Source organism: Ambystoma mexicanum, chromosome 2p, assembly GCF_040938575.1.
Source record: "Ambystoma mexicanum isolate Mex_15411 chromosome 2p, UKY_AmexF1_1, whole genome shotgun sequence".
Lineage (NCBI taxonomy): Eukaryota > Metazoa > Chordata > Amphibia > Caudata > Ambystomatidae > Ambystoma > Ambystoma mexicanum.
This window is the reverse complement of record NC_090923.1, coordinates 840,820,556-840,838,529: the sequence shown is the minus strand read 5'-3', so window position 1 is coordinate 840,838,529 and position 17,974 is coordinate 840,820,556. Positions and strand designations below refer to the sequence as shown.

Sequence of the window (17,974 nt, the reverse complement as noted above, 5' to 3'; positions counted from 1 at the left end):
GTTTGCAGCACTGGGGAACTGGGGCTTGAAAGTGTTCAACGTTATTGATGATGCCAAACTGGATGGTACAGAGATCAAAAACCTGTCAGTACCCTCAGTAGAAGCCTGTGTAGGCTGCAGACTTCATGCCTCAGCTGGCAAAATGCTGGACTTATTTAGTCAGCAAGCAGAAGCCAACAGTTTGCTTAATACTCAACGCTTCAACTTGCATATGCTTTGACCTGGGCCTTTTCTTTAAGGCGGCGACACAAATTAATTGCTATAAAATGTGCATTTGAATGAACAACAGCAAAAGCCAAAACTGTTGGTTCTCCGGCTGCCAATTTACTTTAAACAACTGCCAATTCAAATAAAACATACCATATTTTCTACATTACATTCCTTCTCCTCCGGAACGACAACATCCACCACTTTCTCTTCCCAACGATTGTCATGCATGCTGAAAATAAAGAAAATGATAGTTTTTAAATGAAATGCGTTTTACCCAAATATACTGAGAAATTTATTCTTTTGATTTTTAAAAGGTTAATAAAACTAACAGATGAGAAAATGCATCAGCAATGGTTCTGCCTTTGTTAAACCTAAAGTTGTTTGGGAGCAAAAAGGGAGAGTATTGCATGAAAGCTTTACACCACAGCAAATTGTGTAAACAGTAGTGCATCAAGTGTCAGGAATTAATTGAACCATGAATGTGAGAGTCATGCCTATACAAGCTGCAGACTCTTCCCTCCGTGTTTAGAAAAACCATCCTCTAAGCACACCAGGAGCTTGTAAGATAGGGAAAAATAGGAATTCGGCTTAGTTTGGGACGGGTTCTGCCCATTTACCGATCCACAATCGCTCAGCTAGAAGAACTCTCCTCCTCAACACTGCCACAAAAATTAGATCAAAAATGCATATTTGTTTGACAAAACATGTATCACTTAAAAACTGGAGAATTTTCAGCCAGAGGATGGGGCACCCCATTTCATGTGACGGGTTAAAGAACCTCTTGCATGTATTCAGCAGCATTCGTGGACCTTGGATCAAGAGCATCTCACTTTGCTCAGTTCTTGCCTGCAAGTATTGCACTCAATAACAAGAGTAAGTTCCATGCGTAACTCCAACCGAGCCAGGCCCCCCAGTTGCTACAATAAAGATACGCCAGCCATATTTTCCTTCAGAATAACAGAATGACGTTCTCAGATTACATCACAATTTGTGATTTCAGCATCCAGTACTCTTACCATTGTGCTGTCGACTTAAGCTATTGACACCTTCAGACTGAGTTCGGCATGCAGTCCTTGTAAGCTGCATAAATCCTGGAGAGGGGACAGTGTTGGAGCCAGAGGAAACCACCAGTCACACTATGCAACCTCTGGAGTGTCTGTCTATATGGGTGGTCCCTCAAAGTTCTCATACAGAGTGAACTATCCTGAAGGTAACTAAATTATTGAAGTTTCTATAACACCACAGCCTAGACCTGGGGAGAGAGGCGGACTATGACGACCCCTTAAGCTATTCAGGCGTTCCGCTAACCGAGCAGCAAGAACATGTTTTAGTGCATATGTCAACACAGAGTAAAACGATTCTTTCTGCTGGATTTCAAAACTATACAAGTGTTTGGACTTAAATTTATCTTTCGTTTCTTTTTAGTACTGCTTTTAATTTGATTGAAGGTTTTATATTTTAATATGAACATAGGCACAGTCACTTTGCGCCGAAGTAATATTACTGGTAATGTGTTAGATCGAGTAGGACACCCCTATAACAAGAGGAATACAAACTCCAATAGTCCTACCACTGGGTCTGAATTCAAGGGGTTCAGAGAAACATAATTATTCCTGTATTTAAGTTTTGGTTAAAGTGTGGGCACCCAAGGGGAGGGAACTGGTCAAGGCTGTCTCTGAAGATTGAGGCCAATTAGCGGATATGTTACTGAACACTTGGTGGAATCATGTTAAAAGGCAACGCAACAATACAAATCTCACCAGCCCTGGGCACCCCAATCCAGGAGTTCAATACTCTGATAAATGAGACTAACAAAGTTACTCACTGTAGGGACTACCTTACTCCTAGTCCATAGTCGCCTTCCTCCATACTTTTGGGACATTCCGTCATGTGGGATGGGAACGGAGCACTTTTTGTAAAAAAGCATCAAATTGAAAAATGTGTCCTTCTCTTTTTACACGGGGTACCGAACGCGGCCGTAACCCTTCCCTCCTTAGCTTCGCCCGCGCATCGCCCTTCAGTCCTTTTCTAATCACCAGGTCTGAGACCATTTAATCAATAATAGAGTATACTTATTAGAGGGGACGGCGGGCGGGCGTATGGAGGAAAGGGGATATAGACTAGGAGTAAGGTAGTCACTACGGTGAGTAACTTTGTTATACTCCTACATCCCCCGTCCCCTTTCCTACATACTTTTGGGAGATTACCAAGCACTACTCACAGGAAAACGGGTGGATGGAACTACTTTACTGAAAGAGAATAAGAACCGCCTGCCTGAACTGAGCATCAGCTCTGGAGCTCAGGTCTAAGCATTAATGCTTACAAAAAGCTGATGGGGAAGCCCAAGTAGCTGCTCTGGCAATGGTTTCCCAGGGAACATATTTCTGGAAGGGAACGGCAGCCGCCTTGCCCCGGACAAGATAGGCATGAATACTCTTTGGAGGCTGAAGGCCCTGAACGGTATACGCCTCCGAAATACAGGAAGTAATCCATCGGGAGATAGTTGCTTTCGAGGCTGGCTTTCCTTTCGGGTCTCCGAAGGTCACAAAGAGCTGGGAAGAGCTCCTCAGTTTCGATGTTCTGTCCAAATAAAACTTTAGGGCTCATCTGACATCCATATTATGCAATACCCTCTCGGCATCTGAGGCTGGGTCTGGAAAAAAAACGGTAAGGAAATAGACTGGTTCACACGAAAATCGGATACCACCTTTGGAAGGAAAGACGGATTGGTCCGCAGGACAACCTTATCCTTGTGAAAGGTGAGGAATGGATGTTCTACCGACAAGGCCTGAAGCTCGCTTACAGGCGTTGCCGAAGTCACCGCAATCAGAAAAGCCATTTTCCACGAAAGAAACTTCAAGTCCACCGTAGCCATGGGCTCAAAAGGTTTATGGCAAAAGGCTGTGAGGACCACATTCAGGTCCCACTTTGGATGCGGGTTGCACACAGGTGGATAAAGATGCAATAGACCTGCAAAGTGTCTTTTAATGACAGGGTTTGTCAATGAAAATGAGCAAGAGTCCGTGGACAGGTAAGCAGCGATAGCCGACAAACAAGTCCTACAAGACAAGACATGTATGCCTGAAGTTGCCAGATGAAAAACGAATGACAGGACCGTGTCGATGGTAGCTTATCTGAGGTCCAGCTGCTTTGCTAAACACTAGTGACAGAAACTCAGCCATTTGCTCCTATACTGAGACCTTGTCGAAGGTTTTCTAACCGCCTAGATAATACGCATATTATCTGCGGACAAGTGGAAACTTTCTAAAGATTTGAACTCTGGCACCAGACCGCCAAGCTGAATGATTGTGGGGAGGGGTGCCACATCTGCTGATCGCTCTGGTGAAGCAGGTCTGGAATCAGCGGAAGACTGATCGGTGAGCAGACTGACAGATGCTGAAGCTCTGGTGAATCAGAGGAAGAGGCGGGAAGGCGTAGGCCCTCATGTTGTGCCACAGAATCTCACAAGCATCCTCCAGGGAAGAAGCTCCGAGCCCGTTCCTGGAAGCATAAAGAGGAAGTTTTCTTGTTCGATGACGTTGCAAAGAGGTCTGGCAAAAAAGGTCGGAGAGGATCGCCGTGTTCAGCTCCCACTCGTAGCTGACCACCGCTCACCGGCTGAGAGAGTCTGCAGTCACATTCAGCTGGCCCGGAATGTGCACAGCCAGCAGCCAAACATCGTGCTGTATGGCACATTCCCAAATCTGAATGGCTAGATCTACAAGGGGAGGTGACCTGGTACCCCCCCTGCTTGCTGTAAAACATGGATACTGCATTGTCTGTGTGGATGTGGACCACTTTGTTCACAATTGCTGGCTTGAAGGCTTTGAGCGCCAAGAAAATTGCCAGAAGTTCCAGATAATTTATGTGAAATTGTCTGTCCCGTGGCGACCACAGGTCGAAAACCTGAAGATGATCCATCGTCGCGCCCCCCCCAATAAGGGAGGAGTCAGTCATAATGGTCAATTCAGGGGAGGGCTCCTGAAAAGGAGCACCCACCCACAGATTGCTGGAAGATGACCACCATAGGAGATCTGTCATCATGCAAGGTGGGACCGGAATAATTTAGGTGTCCGGTTCCACTGCCTGAAGCCAGGAACTCCGAAGAGCCATCTGCGTGAGTCGCATTTTGAGACTAGCAAGGGGAAGAGCAAGCACGCACGAGGCCATGAGGCCTAGAAGCCTCTGGAACCACCAAGCTGACATGCCTTCTGACTGAATGAAAACTTGACATGTGGTTAACAGATCCGCCATCCTGTCCACAGTCAGATACACTCTGCAGTCCATCGTGTTCCAACGGAAACCCAGAAAATCAGGTCCTGAGAGATCGTCATGGAGGATTTCCGCCATGCAGGATGCCATGAGGCCGAGCAACCTTAAGAATTCGAAGGCCAGAAGACTCTGGGCATTCTTAAATTTGGTTAGCATCTGGAGAATGTTCTGAAACCTCACCTTGGGTGGCAAGCACTTCCCCAAGGATGTGTCTAAGACAGAACCAATGTCCCGGAGCTGTTGGGAAGGTGCCAAATGGGACTTCTTGAAGATGAGGGAGAAGCCCAGTCTATGAAGGGAGTAAAGGGTAACGTTGAGATGATGCAAGGCTTGTTTGGGAGAACACACCCTAATCAGCCAATCATCCAGGTAAGGGTAGACGTGAATCCCCCTCTCCTGAGATGCACTGCCACTACCACCAACCGTTCGGTGAATACCCTCGGGCGGACGTCAACCCGAACGGCAGGGCCAGAAACAAAGTGCGAGCGGCCAATGAAGAACCTCAGGTATTTCCTGTGCTTGAGATGTATCAGCACATGAAAATAAGCATCCTGAAGGTCCAATGACACCAACCAATCCTGAAGTTGGAGGGCCTGAAGGATTTGAGAAAGAGTGACCATCTTGAACGTGTCCTTCCTGAGGAACTTGTTCAAGCATCTCAAGTCCAAGATGGGTTTCAGTCCCCAGTCCTTCTTGGGAATCAAAAAAATAAAGGGATACCATCCCCTTGTTCCTCTCCGCTACAGGCACTGGTTATATAGCGCCTTTCTCTAGCAAGGTTAATATTTGCTGCACAAGGAGCGGATCTGGAACCCTCAAAGAGTGTATTGCGGTTGGATTGTCTTGAGGCTTCCGTAGAAAAGGAAGGCAGTACCTGTGGACTATAGTTTCCAGAGCCCAAGCATCCGAAGTAATAGCTCGCCATTCTTCCATATGCTGAGACAGCCTGCCCCCCCCACCAGTGAGCTATGACCGAAGGCTTCAGAGCGGTTTTGAAGCAGCAGTAGCAGAGCCGATGGCAAAGAAGCTGCTGCTTGAGCAGCTTTGGCACCTCTACCCCGTCCACCACAAGGAAACTTACATTGGCCTCTTTGACTGGCCATTCCTCTCACCCTTCCAAATGAGGAGTAGTAACAAAAGGAACAACCCCTCCAATGCTGTCCTCTAGGACGAAAAGGCTGAGGCTGCCGGACAGCGGAGCCCAATGACTTGGCGGCTGCCTTAGAGGTCTGCAGCTTCTAAAGGCTCTCATCAGCCTTGCTGCCAAAAAGGTGAGACCCGTCAAACTGCATGCTCTGAAGACGAGCCTGCACATCAGGTGCAAAACCCTACTTTCTCAACCACGCAAATCTGCTTATTACGGTGCTCGAAGCCATGGACCTGCTGACACTGTCAGCAAAATCCAACCCAGACTCAAGGGATTCACACATGGCTTCCTTGCCGTCCTTAATAGCCAGGAAGCACTCCCTCTCATCCCCTTCAGGAATACGCTCAGCCGCCATGGAGATACAATCCCACAGAGTGTGCAAAAATCTTGCCAAGGCACAAGAGGAGTTTGCCGCCTTCAGTGACATTCTCCCAGACGAAAATATCTTGCGTGCCCATCCATCCACACACTTATCGTCCCTATCCGGAGGGACGGTAGGGTACGCTGCCTGCTTAGAGGTAGCCGTGGCTGCCTGGACCACCAGACTCTCAGGAGTGGGGTGAGAAGACAGATAGCCAAGGTCGCTACTGGAGGGGCAGTATTTTCGCATTAAAGACTTGTTCATCGCCTGATTAGTCTCTGGGGTTTCCCCAATTCTTAGCCACCCGGTTCTGCAGAGCTACATGAAATCGCAATATGGGATCAGTAGGAAGATCCTGATCCAAAATATCCATCCGATCATCCTGATCATAGTGGCCAGTAAACCTGGCTCAGCCCAAATACTCCACCACTCTCGACATAAGGCGTTGGTAAGAAGAGTTGGCATGCTCACCAGGGTCTGGTCTGTTGAACTCAAGCTCAGTAGAAGTGTCAGCACCACTAGCATTATGCAAGGTGTCACAGGGATCCTGCATACGGCTCTCCTCCGAGACGAGGCATTCTGGCACATTAGGGGTACCAAACTGGAGACCAAAAGGAGCCTCAACCTCATCAGAATGTTCCTCCTCCTCAAAAATGGAGGGGAGGGACTTGAAGAGTCTTTCTTTGGCAGTGGAGTACACCTCTTCTCTGGAACCAGAGTCAGAGGCTTCAGAGTCGACTTGGACATAGCCACCGCCTTCTTAGGCGGTTCCACCGGTGCCAGGGGCTGAGCTGGTAAAACTGGATTTGACGGCGCCAATGGCGTCGGCAATGGCTCCAAAGGCACTGAGGGCCTGAGCGGGGTGGAGGACCCTACAGGCACAATAGGCAGACATGGCGTTGACGGCTTTGAAGACTTCGGTGGAATCGAGGACATCGATGGTGTGGACGGAGACGAAGACCGCAACCACATATCACTTCTCGAGCAATGTTATGAACCTGGTCCGAACGAGGCCTCGAAGGCTCCCGATGAGGATCGCACCATTTACTCGGGTTCGAGAGCACGCGAGTATCCGGTCGAGAACGTTCCCTGCCGGCTTCACCAGAAGGCGTGGACAGGGCTTTGCCCCGTTTGTCGAAAATGTCAAGCATTTTCACCCGGAAAGCTTACCACTCCGCGGGCATTGAATGTTTGGAGGGGCAACTCACCCTCTCGGGGGTGCCACCCAAAGAAGACGAGGAAGGCTACCAGCTGTGCCTTATCCTCGAGTGCTTTGACAAGGTTGGCGAGTGGCGAGAACCACTCCTGGACCTTGAGCGATTGGCCTTCTTCCTCTGAGGACAGTCACCTCTCGACTCATCGGTCGGAGGCCCAGCAGGTAGGGACTTATGGGGCTTGGACACCTTGCCTACCTTGAGTTTCCCCTTTCGTTCCCACAAGGCCTTTCCAGTCAACGACTGGCACTTGGAGCATGTATCTGTGTCATGGCCCACACCGAGGCACCAAAGGCAGACACCATGCAGATCCGTGATGGACCTCTTGTATCCGCAGTCCCGGCATTTCTTGAAACTGGACCGAGGTGTTGTCGTAGTGGAAGACGAAGACATATTGAAAGAAAATCTTCACAACAGTAGAAAGTACTAGGCGCGCCCGGAATCATGAAGCAAACACATTTGCAGAAAAAAAATGGAACTGAGGCTATGGGCGCGGTGCGTGCTACTTATAACATCCAATGACGTCACCCTATACGTAGGCCTCTGAGGGACATCGACCCAACGCCATCGACGCAGGGTGCCCTCTGCCGAAAAAGTTCTGAAGCAGCTGAGATGGGGACACTACATGTCAAAGATGAGGAATATGTTGGAGGACACAATCCATTCGAAATGTTTTTAAATCTAGTCTAGTCTGGACAGCTTGTTGTGCAGCAAAGTGGGAATAGAGCCTAGTATCTGGGTGGAGCGATTTCCAAACATCTACCAGATCAAACAAATCTAGAAGTGCTTGTAGAACCCTGGCTGGGGGAGCCAGCCTAATGAACTTGCTGTCTGATCTGTCCAGTAACGGGTTTAGTGTGCAATTGAAATTGCCTCCCCAAATCGGGGTTCCATTTCTAAAGGGGCTGAGTCTGGGGTAGAGTGCTTGAAAGAGTGCTGCTGCGTTAGGATTAGGGGCATATGTGTTGGCCATGCAAATTTCTTCATTTTCTAAGAACCCATATAGGAGTACCATCCTGCCTTCAACATCCTCTTTGATTTGAGTTATTCTGAGGGGCACTGAGGGTGACCAGGTCAAAACCCCTCTGGCATAAGCTGAATATGTGCCCTCCCCATTTTTTGGTAATCAGGTTCTGTTGGCTGCTGTAAGGTGCGTTTCTTGCAATAAAGCTATATCAATTTTATTTTTAGGCAAGTATGTATGCACTCTGATATTAAGACCTCGGACATTCCAGGTCAGCAATTTGAGTTTATCTGCCATAGGTTATGATACTTTTCAATAGAGCGGGGCCAATGGAGACTGATAGTGACGTCTCAGTCAGTCTTTGGTAGTGGTCTTTCATTGAAGTTGTGCCCACTTCTGCTGTCTTTGTTTCAGGGAGCCTTTACCTTCCATGTACGGTCGCATTCAACTATAGAGTCTAACATAGGCAAACATTGGTCCCTTAATACTCTCCCAACCTGTAACAATCGCCAGCAAAAAAGTTCATGCTCAGGCGGGTCCACTTCTCGCTCCCGTTCCCAGTCACAGGCCTGAGAGACGGGTGCTCCGCGGGTGGGTTCATAAACTAGAACCCACCAAAAAGTTAAGCCTGGATACGAGCTGCCAGGGGGAAGTCTCCCTCCACTGGATACTGTGGTTTGGTTGTGGATTCAGTCCTGCCACAAGGTGATCAGGAAGTGTTCCCTAGAAGGTAGTCAGTCAAGTGATAAATAAAAACGCTCCTGAGCATTGTACAGACCATTGCAGGTTTTCCAGAGCTACTTTGGTCCGTCTATGTGCCCCAATGCGCCGTAACCGTGCTATTCACTACTCTATGTATCCTTGCAGGTGAGATTTGATCAAGTGTTCACTCCAGGGGGCGATTCTTATACAGGTTCTTCAGACGGGCTGTGTATATTAACATGTACATCAAGCCTGCTTTCCCAAGTCTCTCTTTCGTACATGTAAACTGTGTCTTTGCACCTGTATGGTGTAGTCCTGATAAACTGCGAGGCGCGATGATGCTCCTAGTAGAGTACTATCTGTCCTCGAGAATGACAAGATTTTTTCTCTATCTTGTAGTTTAGTATTTTTGCTATTATTGCTCTTGGTGGGGCTCCTGGGGATGGTCTTCTGTTCAGGGCTCTGTGTACTCTCTCCACTGTAAAGCCTTGAGTGAGGTTGCCTGGATGTTTTCCACATATAATGTTGTGTCGGTTCCTTCTTCTGGTAGGCCTAGGATTCTGATGTTATTCCTGCAGGCACACCTCTCTGCTCCATTCTCCAGCATTTTGACATTATGTTTTTGTATATGGATGTCCGAGTGGTTTCCTGGATCTTTATGGTGTTTTTGCTGAACTGCGTTCTGGTCTGTGGTTCTCTCAGCCAGTGTTCTGACGCAGGAGCCAGACGTCCACCATAGCTGTGTTCTATTTTGGTCTCCAGTGAAGTTAATTCTATGGCCTGCAGGATTTGGCACTCTACTCCCATTGTGTTTCTGTTCATACCTTGCGTCAGCTCATCTTTGTTACTGTGGGCATTTGTAACAAATTCTTGGTGTAGTTGTCTGGTTTCCATTTGTTTTAGCTGGTTTAGGAGGCATTTAAGATGTGGAGGGTCCTGGCACCTAGCTTGGGGTGCTATAGCACACAGGGTGAAATTTGTGGAGTGTTAAGTGTGCAGTGTAGTTCCTGAGGCCACGCCCCAGCTCTTTAGTTTTCTTCTGCCGTTTTGTGTACTGTAGGTCTCTGTATGGCTGAACCCTTAATCATCTTCTTCTGACATACGCTTGCAGTCTTCTGGGCTCAGTGTTTCCACCCTGGAATACGTGTAACGCCAAGGCAGGCTACTATTGTGCATTGGAAGCCTGCGTGCAGTGTCTGTGGTGTTCCTCAGGGGTGTGTACCCTGAAGTCCTCCTGATGCCTGCGTGGGGGGCCGCACCCGTTCCTGGGTAGGTGTCGAGCTTCCAACCGAAGTACAACTATCACAGGGTGATCCTAGCCTCTGATTTGATCTGTCCCAATATGGATTCAGTATCGCGGTCTCTTAATTGGAGGCAGCGTCCAAGATATGGAGGTGGGTTCCGAGGGACTTTACTGCCTGCTATATATAACTGGCACAGTGTGGGTCACATTTGCAGTTCTTCTTTGTATATAAAATTCTCATTGTTTGTGTATATCGTGGCTGTCCAGTTGTTGGGCTTCACGTCTTAGCACAGCAGGTGCCTTGTTCTAATATGCAGTTGCACACTGCTGGCCAGCAGGGGGTCCGCATTACACCTTCCCACACAGGCACCGTAGTGTTCGTATCCATGCCGGGAAAGCGCCTCCACCTCTGAGGAGGGAGGGGTGCGGGAGTCGCCATGCTCTCAACTTGTTTCTGCTCTGGGTTCTACCTGCACTGTGGGTGCCCTAGTCTGGTATGAGCCACTCCAAAACCACAGCACTGAGGCGTCACACAGAGCAGATCGGACGGTTTGGACACAGCAACACTTCTTTATCCTGGATTTTTTATTGGCTGTAACGCTCTATTTTCACGGGCGCCATCTTGGTTCCTAGTCCACTTCGGGCCTCAGAGTTGCCAGAGCGCACAATTACTGGATCTTCTAATGCCGCTGGTTCGGTCTCTGGATGTTCGCCTGGCTTCTCCGTCGTTCTAGGCTAGTATCACAGAAATATAAAGACCTTCTAGGGCTGATCAATCTCGAATCAAGCAGGAGCTGCAGGGGATGCTGCAAGGGATGCCGTCCTGCTCCATGGCAGATGGCCACGCCCCTCTCTGGACTGCTGAGTTCTGGCCTGTTTCCTTTTACCCTTTTTCTATTCCTGTCTTTGTTGTCAAAGATCTTGTGCTGTGAAGTAGTTAAGCCTATATGGCAGCCTCCATTTAAGCTCATTGCCACATTAACAGGACTGAAAGTCACACAACTTGTAGCAAGTGAAGAGCGAGGGAGCGAAACCACAGCGATCCGCTCCATAAATCCCACTGGGGCCAGAGATAATTGCTGCAACTGCTGGGGCCTAGCTGCGCCGCAGCAAGGAAGTGTGCAGCAAGGAGGGATAGGCTGCAACAACGGCGGCGGCCTGGCTGGTCGGGCTGCCGCACACCATCATCGCGTTGCAGGGATCCCAGCCTTCCAGACCGCAGAAGCCTGAGGGACGACCTAGACGCCAGCCCGGCGTCGGAGCGACGTTGCAGTATCTTGCAGAGTACGCCCCCCAGCCGAGCTACACGGAGCAGCCACACTGTTACCAGTGAGGAGAAGGGAGGGGAGAAGTGACCCATCCGCGGCAGTGACTGGCAGGTATTCCCTGTAACGCTCTGCTGCCCCGGGCCCTGCATACCATCAGCAGAAAGAGGTGGAGACGGGCGTCTCATGCTCAAATTTCAGTATAAGAACAAGGTGTACTTTTTCACTGTCCCAGCCAAAGCTATATCTTTCATAGAGACATACATACCGCAGGAAGCACCTACTACGGACGGCTTGGTACCCACTTGATCAAAGGGCCTATTCTTATACCATAATGCAGATAAATAATCTGTTTGATTTATTTATTTATTTATTTATTTATAGAGCGCTTTGTACCAAGGCGCTGTACAATGGAACAACAAAATACAAAGAACCAATAAAACTTAAAGTACACAAACACATTGAACAGGAAACGCCCAAGGAGCACAATGCCATGGTAGCAAAAATCCTTATTGAAAATGTTTTTGTAGACGAAAATGAGGTTAATCTAAATAGAGGAAATGTCATCCGACTTCTTCACTCAGTTCCAGCACTAAGAACGGTGTCCTCTCAGGACATCCAAATCGTTGAGTACATCTCTGAGATGTATGCAGACAGAGTCTACCTCCATATAAAATCACAGGCGGTGCGTAAGACAATTCTATCGACAAAAGATGAACTCTTGTTCCTGGGCTTCGAAGTCTCTGAAGTGCAGACTGAAAAACCTCACATCCAGTCAGAAAACAGCCAAAAAGTCGCGAACGAGTTGGTCTACGCTAATCGCCGTGAAGAGCTACGTCAGCATCTAATGACTGCCTCAGGACCACAACCGTCGACCAGCAAATGGAAATCAGGAAGGACTAATCATTAGCTATGCCAGAGTTGGGAAGGAATCCCGTTAACATTGATTTCCTGGAACACTCGAGGATTCCATCACTTGTATGCAGACTTTCCGGATGATTTGACCAACAATTTAGCAATTTGTCTACAAGAAACATGGATGAGGTCTATACCGACGAAAGATGGATACGTGACCCTGTTAAATCCGGCAAAGAAAAATGCACAGGGCCGCCCGTTTTCTGGACTTATAACCATGATCAAAATCGGAACCGCCTGGGAAATTCTCGAAACGGACAACCCAAATATCTTCGTACAAAGTACGTTATTACAACACCAAAATGGGAAAAACTCCAATAACCAGTATATTCTGCTAATTAACATATTGGAATCCTGCCCAGATAACCCCAAAAAAATTCATATCTTCCGTAACGAAGATCATAGATAAATATCAACAAATAGATGGTGAAATTTGTATTCTTGTTTGCGGCGACATGAACACATCCTGGTTTGACTCAAACAGATGTTGTATCGTAGAGAACAGGAAAGAAATGTCACGCCAACATTCGAGAAGTGCACTATGGTCACTCGCAATGGACTCACGAGATTGCGAAATGATAAATGGACGTGTAGAGGGCGACACACCACCGAAATATACCTGGAATAATATGGGCCACAAAAAAATTTTGGATTATTTCTGGATCTCAAAGCACTCATGGCATAAAATCAAGAACATGAGAATTTTGGAGACAAATAGCGACCATGATGCTCTAGTTCTAACTATGACTCTCCCTTCAAAACCAGATGGAATGAAAATGAACCAGAGCCTAGAGATAAATAATGGGCAAAATAGACTAAGAATAAACAGCAAACAAATAATTAGGCTGGATAAAGACTTCCAAAACTTGACATGGGCCAAGGATACAGCGTTAAATTATTGTGCGCTCTTACCATGCAGGAAAGAAATTTCTCTCTTGAAGATGCCACCAGACAAAATACACTCCCATGATTGGAGTCTCAAAGTCAAGAAGGAAAAAAAAAAAAAGAAATTGCACAAAGACATACATAGATTAAAAATAGAGGGAGCGGTGGGTACTGATGCAAGGATAAAAAAACGCAAACAAAAATACCGAAATTGGGTGAAATCCTATGCCCATATGCGCGACCAAGAACGTGGTGAAGCCATGTTGAAGCTTATAAAATCAAACAACTGCAGAGAAATCTGGCGAATCATGAACAAATTTTCTCGTAATCAAGCTGACACAATGGCTAGTGGAGTCGCTGAGAGTGACTGGAAAAGCCACTTTAGCAAAGTGTTTGCGATTGAAACCAACCAAATGATTCCAGCACAAATAGAAACTAAAGCTAAATGGGACTGTAACGAGAATATCGAAGACATCATTGCGGCCATACTAAAGCTTAACAACTCTCGTGCAGCGGGTCCTGATGGCATCACAAATATGATGTTGAAAGCCAACAAACAAGAATGGGCGATCTTCATTGGTAACCTGTTCGCAAAGATCGCAGAGCTTAGAAAAATCCCGCCCTCTTGGACAACAGCGATTATAGTACCCATCTTTAAGAAGGGAAATCGGGCGGATCCGGCAAACTACCGCCCAATCGCTTTACTCGATACAATCGGAAAGGTGTTTGCTGGTTTCTTACAAAAGAAACTCTCTGCTTGGGCTAAGTCGAAGAATATCAATGATTGCCGTCAAAACGGCTTCACTAAGGGAGTTGGCACAGAAATCAACTTGACCCTGGTAACCATATTAAAATTGAACTCCATAGAAAAATGGTCAAAGTTATGCATGGCCTTTATCGATATGCATCAAGCATTCAATACAATAAATCGTACAAAACTATGGCAGAAGCTAATCACGTGGGGCTGCCCTGAGAACTTATTACAACCCATTAAAGCTCTACACACGACGACATCTATACAGATCCGACTAAACGAAAAAGGAAATTTGTCAGACTCAGTGATGACACATAGGGGCGTGAAACAAGGCTGCCCGATTGCTGCATGCCTACTTAAACTTTACATCGCGGACATGCCTTTGGCACTGAGAAATGTAAAGTGTTTTCCGCCAAAAGTAAATGGACAGCACATCAATTGTTTAACATATGCTGACGACATTGTTTTAGTTGATACAACCCAGATAGGACTGCAACGTCTCTTAACTAAACTACACCAATATATGACCACAAATGACTTAAAAATAAATGTAAATAAAACTAAAATAATGCAAATTGGATCGGCCAAAGGCTCCAAAAATAAAAACTTTGTGTGGAAGATCGATGATAATCCGATTGCTGAAATCAACGATATCCGATATCTTGGGATAACGATAAATAAATCGATCCGAGAATGGAGCTGGGTACAGGATATCACACAACGTATGAAAACGCTGGCACTTCAAGGTCGTCGAATTCACAATCTTTATGGCAAATTTTCACTAATACCTGTCAGATCATTCTACCACCAAAAGGTAATACCCGCCATCACCTTTGGGTCAGAAGCTGGGTGGAACTTAGACTATCAAATTTGGGACAAGCTAGAAAGCATGTTTTGGAAGACAGTGCTACAGCTACCAAAACATGTTTCAATTATTTCCATTAGACACGAGTTGGCTCTAGATGAATTATACTCTAGTGTTCTTTGGAAATCTCTAGCGCTCCTACGAAAGATGCAGATTCCAAATCCGGAACCACCGTATGAAATATTTGCCACACTCAACGGCAACATGCTTGCCTTGGAAGCAAGATGACACGGAGCAACATGGGTTCGATCCCCGGGTCCGCGCTTAGAAACCTCTGGGTATTAAGCGCGTTATAAATAACCTATCATCATAACATAACATCAATCAGACATCCGCATACAGATGTAACTTCAAAATGGGTCCAAGGTGTAAGGGAGACCATGCTTGCTGCAGACATCAAGATGGAGTTGCTTTTTGCGCAACCCCAAATTGCAAAACGCAAGATACATGAATGGGCCTGGATGACAAACTTAGAAAAACTAGATGGGTTAGTATCTGCACTAAAGCTTGGACCTATAAAGAACCAACGGAACGTAATCCCAAGCTATTTGGTGCAATTTCCATCACGTTACCATCGAGATAAATTTCTCCGCCTGCGACTAAATGCCATTAAAGTAAAGGAAATGCTATTCATGAGACACGATCAGTCCACTTTGGATAATACCTGTAGACACTGTGGAGCTGCAGTAGAATCCTCTAGACATTTAATAGCAGAATGTGCAATCCTTAAAGATCTACAAACACTTCATCTAGCGAAGTTCGCGCCCTTGAACATGAATATGGATGAGTGGTGGTTTCGCGTCCTAAGTGGAAGCTCGGTCCACTTGACATGCGCAGTCGTAAACTTCATGGATTCAGTGATATACTGTATCTGAACAGAAAGTGATGTCGACGATAGCGATGAGCTGCGAGACCACCGGACTATAAATAGAGATGGGAAAGAGAAAATGGGAATAGCGGTGAAGTGAATGTTTTCTAACAAAAAGTTAATGTTTTGTAATAAAAGTTTGTAATAAACTATAACTTAGAAAAAAAAAAAAAAAAAAAAGAACCAATAACATTTAACAATGGGAGCAAAATTACATCTTGAATCATTCAACAAAACAGTGTAAAGAGCAATTAACTGAGGGGGGGTGGAAAAGGGGAGAGGGAGGAGGAGTAGGACAGTGCAAGGGAAATGGAAGAGAGAGAGGTAGGAGAGGGGGAGAGAGGAAGAGGGTGAGAGGGGAAGTTTTCAAGGAGGAGAATGGAGGAGGAGGGAGTGAGTTCCAGTGCAAAGGTGCAAGGAGCTGGAATGAGTGGAAACGGGAGGAAGCGCAGGGGGAAGGGGGAACAGTGAGGAGGAAATGGTCAGCAGAGCGGAGGGAGCGGGATGGGGAGTAGAAGGAGAGAAGGGAGGAGAGAAGGAGGAGCAAGATCATAGAGGGACAAGGCAAAGAAAGTCGAATTTAAGCTGTGAGTGGAAAGGTAGCCAACCAAGGTAAGAGCGAGGAAGAGATGGAGTCACGGAAGGTAAGGAGACAGAGGGTACGGACAGCAGAGTGGTATATGGATTTAAGAGGGGCAAGTTGTGATGCTGGAAGTCCAAAGAGTAGAGAAGAGCAGTAGAAAAGGCGGGAGAAGATGAGGGAGGAAATTAGGAGTTTGGTGGCGTGGAATGTGATGGAGGAACGGATTTTGCGTATATTGTGGAGGTGGTAACGGCAGGTGCGGAAGGTGAGTAAAATGTGTTCTGAGAAGGTAAGAGAGGAATCAAAAAGAACACCTAGATTACGAGCTTGGGGGGGGGGGATCGGGAGATTAGAGGGAGGAGAGTGAATGAAAGGAGGAGGGGAGGGAGGGGGAAGAGAATTAGAGGGGAAGAAAAGGACTTCAGTTTTATCGGTGTTGAGAGAGAAAGCGGGAGGACATCCAGTTCTTGATAGCAGTGAGGCAGGAGGAGAGTTTAAGGTGGAGGTCAGGTGAGAAAGAGGAGAAAGAAAGAAAGAGTTGAGTATCGTCAGCATAGAAGTGATGGGAAATGCCAAACGAGGAGATGACAGGGGCAATGAGAGAGATGTAAAGAGAGAAAAGGAAAGGTTTAAGAACAGAGCCTTGAGGAACAAAGTAGATAAGAGGAAAGGATCTAGTGTTCATTGCAACGTTCTTGTAGACTGGTCGGCAACCACGTTATAAGCTGAAGTCTTAGTATAAGTGAGTCGCACACCCTGAACAGGCACATTAACCAGTGCAAACGTTTGGTTGTGGGTTGATAAAATGGGGGATGGGGACAGGCACTGCCGTAGTCGGGAGCAGTGAGTGTGGTGGGAGGGGAGGATTGTGGCTAAGATGGGCCATGTTAAAATGCACTTGGTGGATGATAGTGGAACAGAATCTATAAAGGCGATTTGGCGCCCGGTGGAAGGATGTGTGTGAATACTTATGACGCAGAATGGAAGAATGACACAGGAAGTCATTCTCCTGAGGTGGAATGTGAGGAGCTTGGGCTGCCCAATAAAGGCGCGCAAGATCATAGCATATGCCAATAAACATGGAGCCCAGGTTGTATTTCGGTAGAATAGTCGCCGTTCCGCGTTCATCGCCAGAACTTTGGTAGTTGCCAGCTCGTGCCACAGGTCGCATTCCTGCCAGGTTTGCTTCCCAGCATCAAGGGATCCTGATCTCAAAGGTCTTCAACCGTGACACAAAAGACACCTGCTGTCCCCAGTGTGCGGTAGCCGTCGCTTGCATCATTGCCTTCTGCGTCTTATCTCCGCAAAGGGTTGCACTCTGCTCCTGGAAACGACCGGAAGAATCCCTGCAACCGCAGCTCCTGGGCATCTTCTACTGGATCCAACAGCGGAAAAACCTACTCCAGCAACCGCCAATCGACATACCTAGTCACCTGGGAAAATCTGAATCGGGGGGCAAATTATTTCAAGGCATTCACCTCACCCTGCCCTCTTTAGAACAAACTATGGTTATTACATTCCATCGATTTATGAGATCGTATCTAAAAGCTTGTATCTAAAAAAAAAAAGCAATATTTTACATACCTGTAACTTGTTGATTATCTTCTGGAACATTTTCACCACCACAAGAACTCTTGATACATCTGTCCCCTCTCCAAAGAAGCTTTGCGACTTTTGGGCACTAGGCTCCCACACATTATCGGGATTGGACTTACAAAATGAATGC

At 46.8% G+C, this 17,974-nt stretch overlaps 1 protein-coding gene across 12 annotated transcripts in view; it reads right to left on the bottom strand.

Moving 5' to 3' along the window:
- CCDC9 (coiled-coil domain containing 9) overlaps window positions 1-17,974 on the bottom strand; it is a 1,357,226-nt gene that overhangs the window by 686,009 nt on the left and 653,243 nt on the right. For all 12 annotated transcript variants that reach the window (XR_011302042.1, XR_011302041.1, XR_011302040.1 and 9 more), the window contains exon 11: window positions 361-439. Coding sequence is in view for 9 of the 12 variants with exons in the window: in XM_069644545.1 (XP_069500646.1) it covers window positions 361-439 (79 nt within the window). In the remaining 3 variants the exon portion in view is untranslated. The remainder of the gene's footprint in view (window positions 1-360; window positions 440-17,974) is intronic.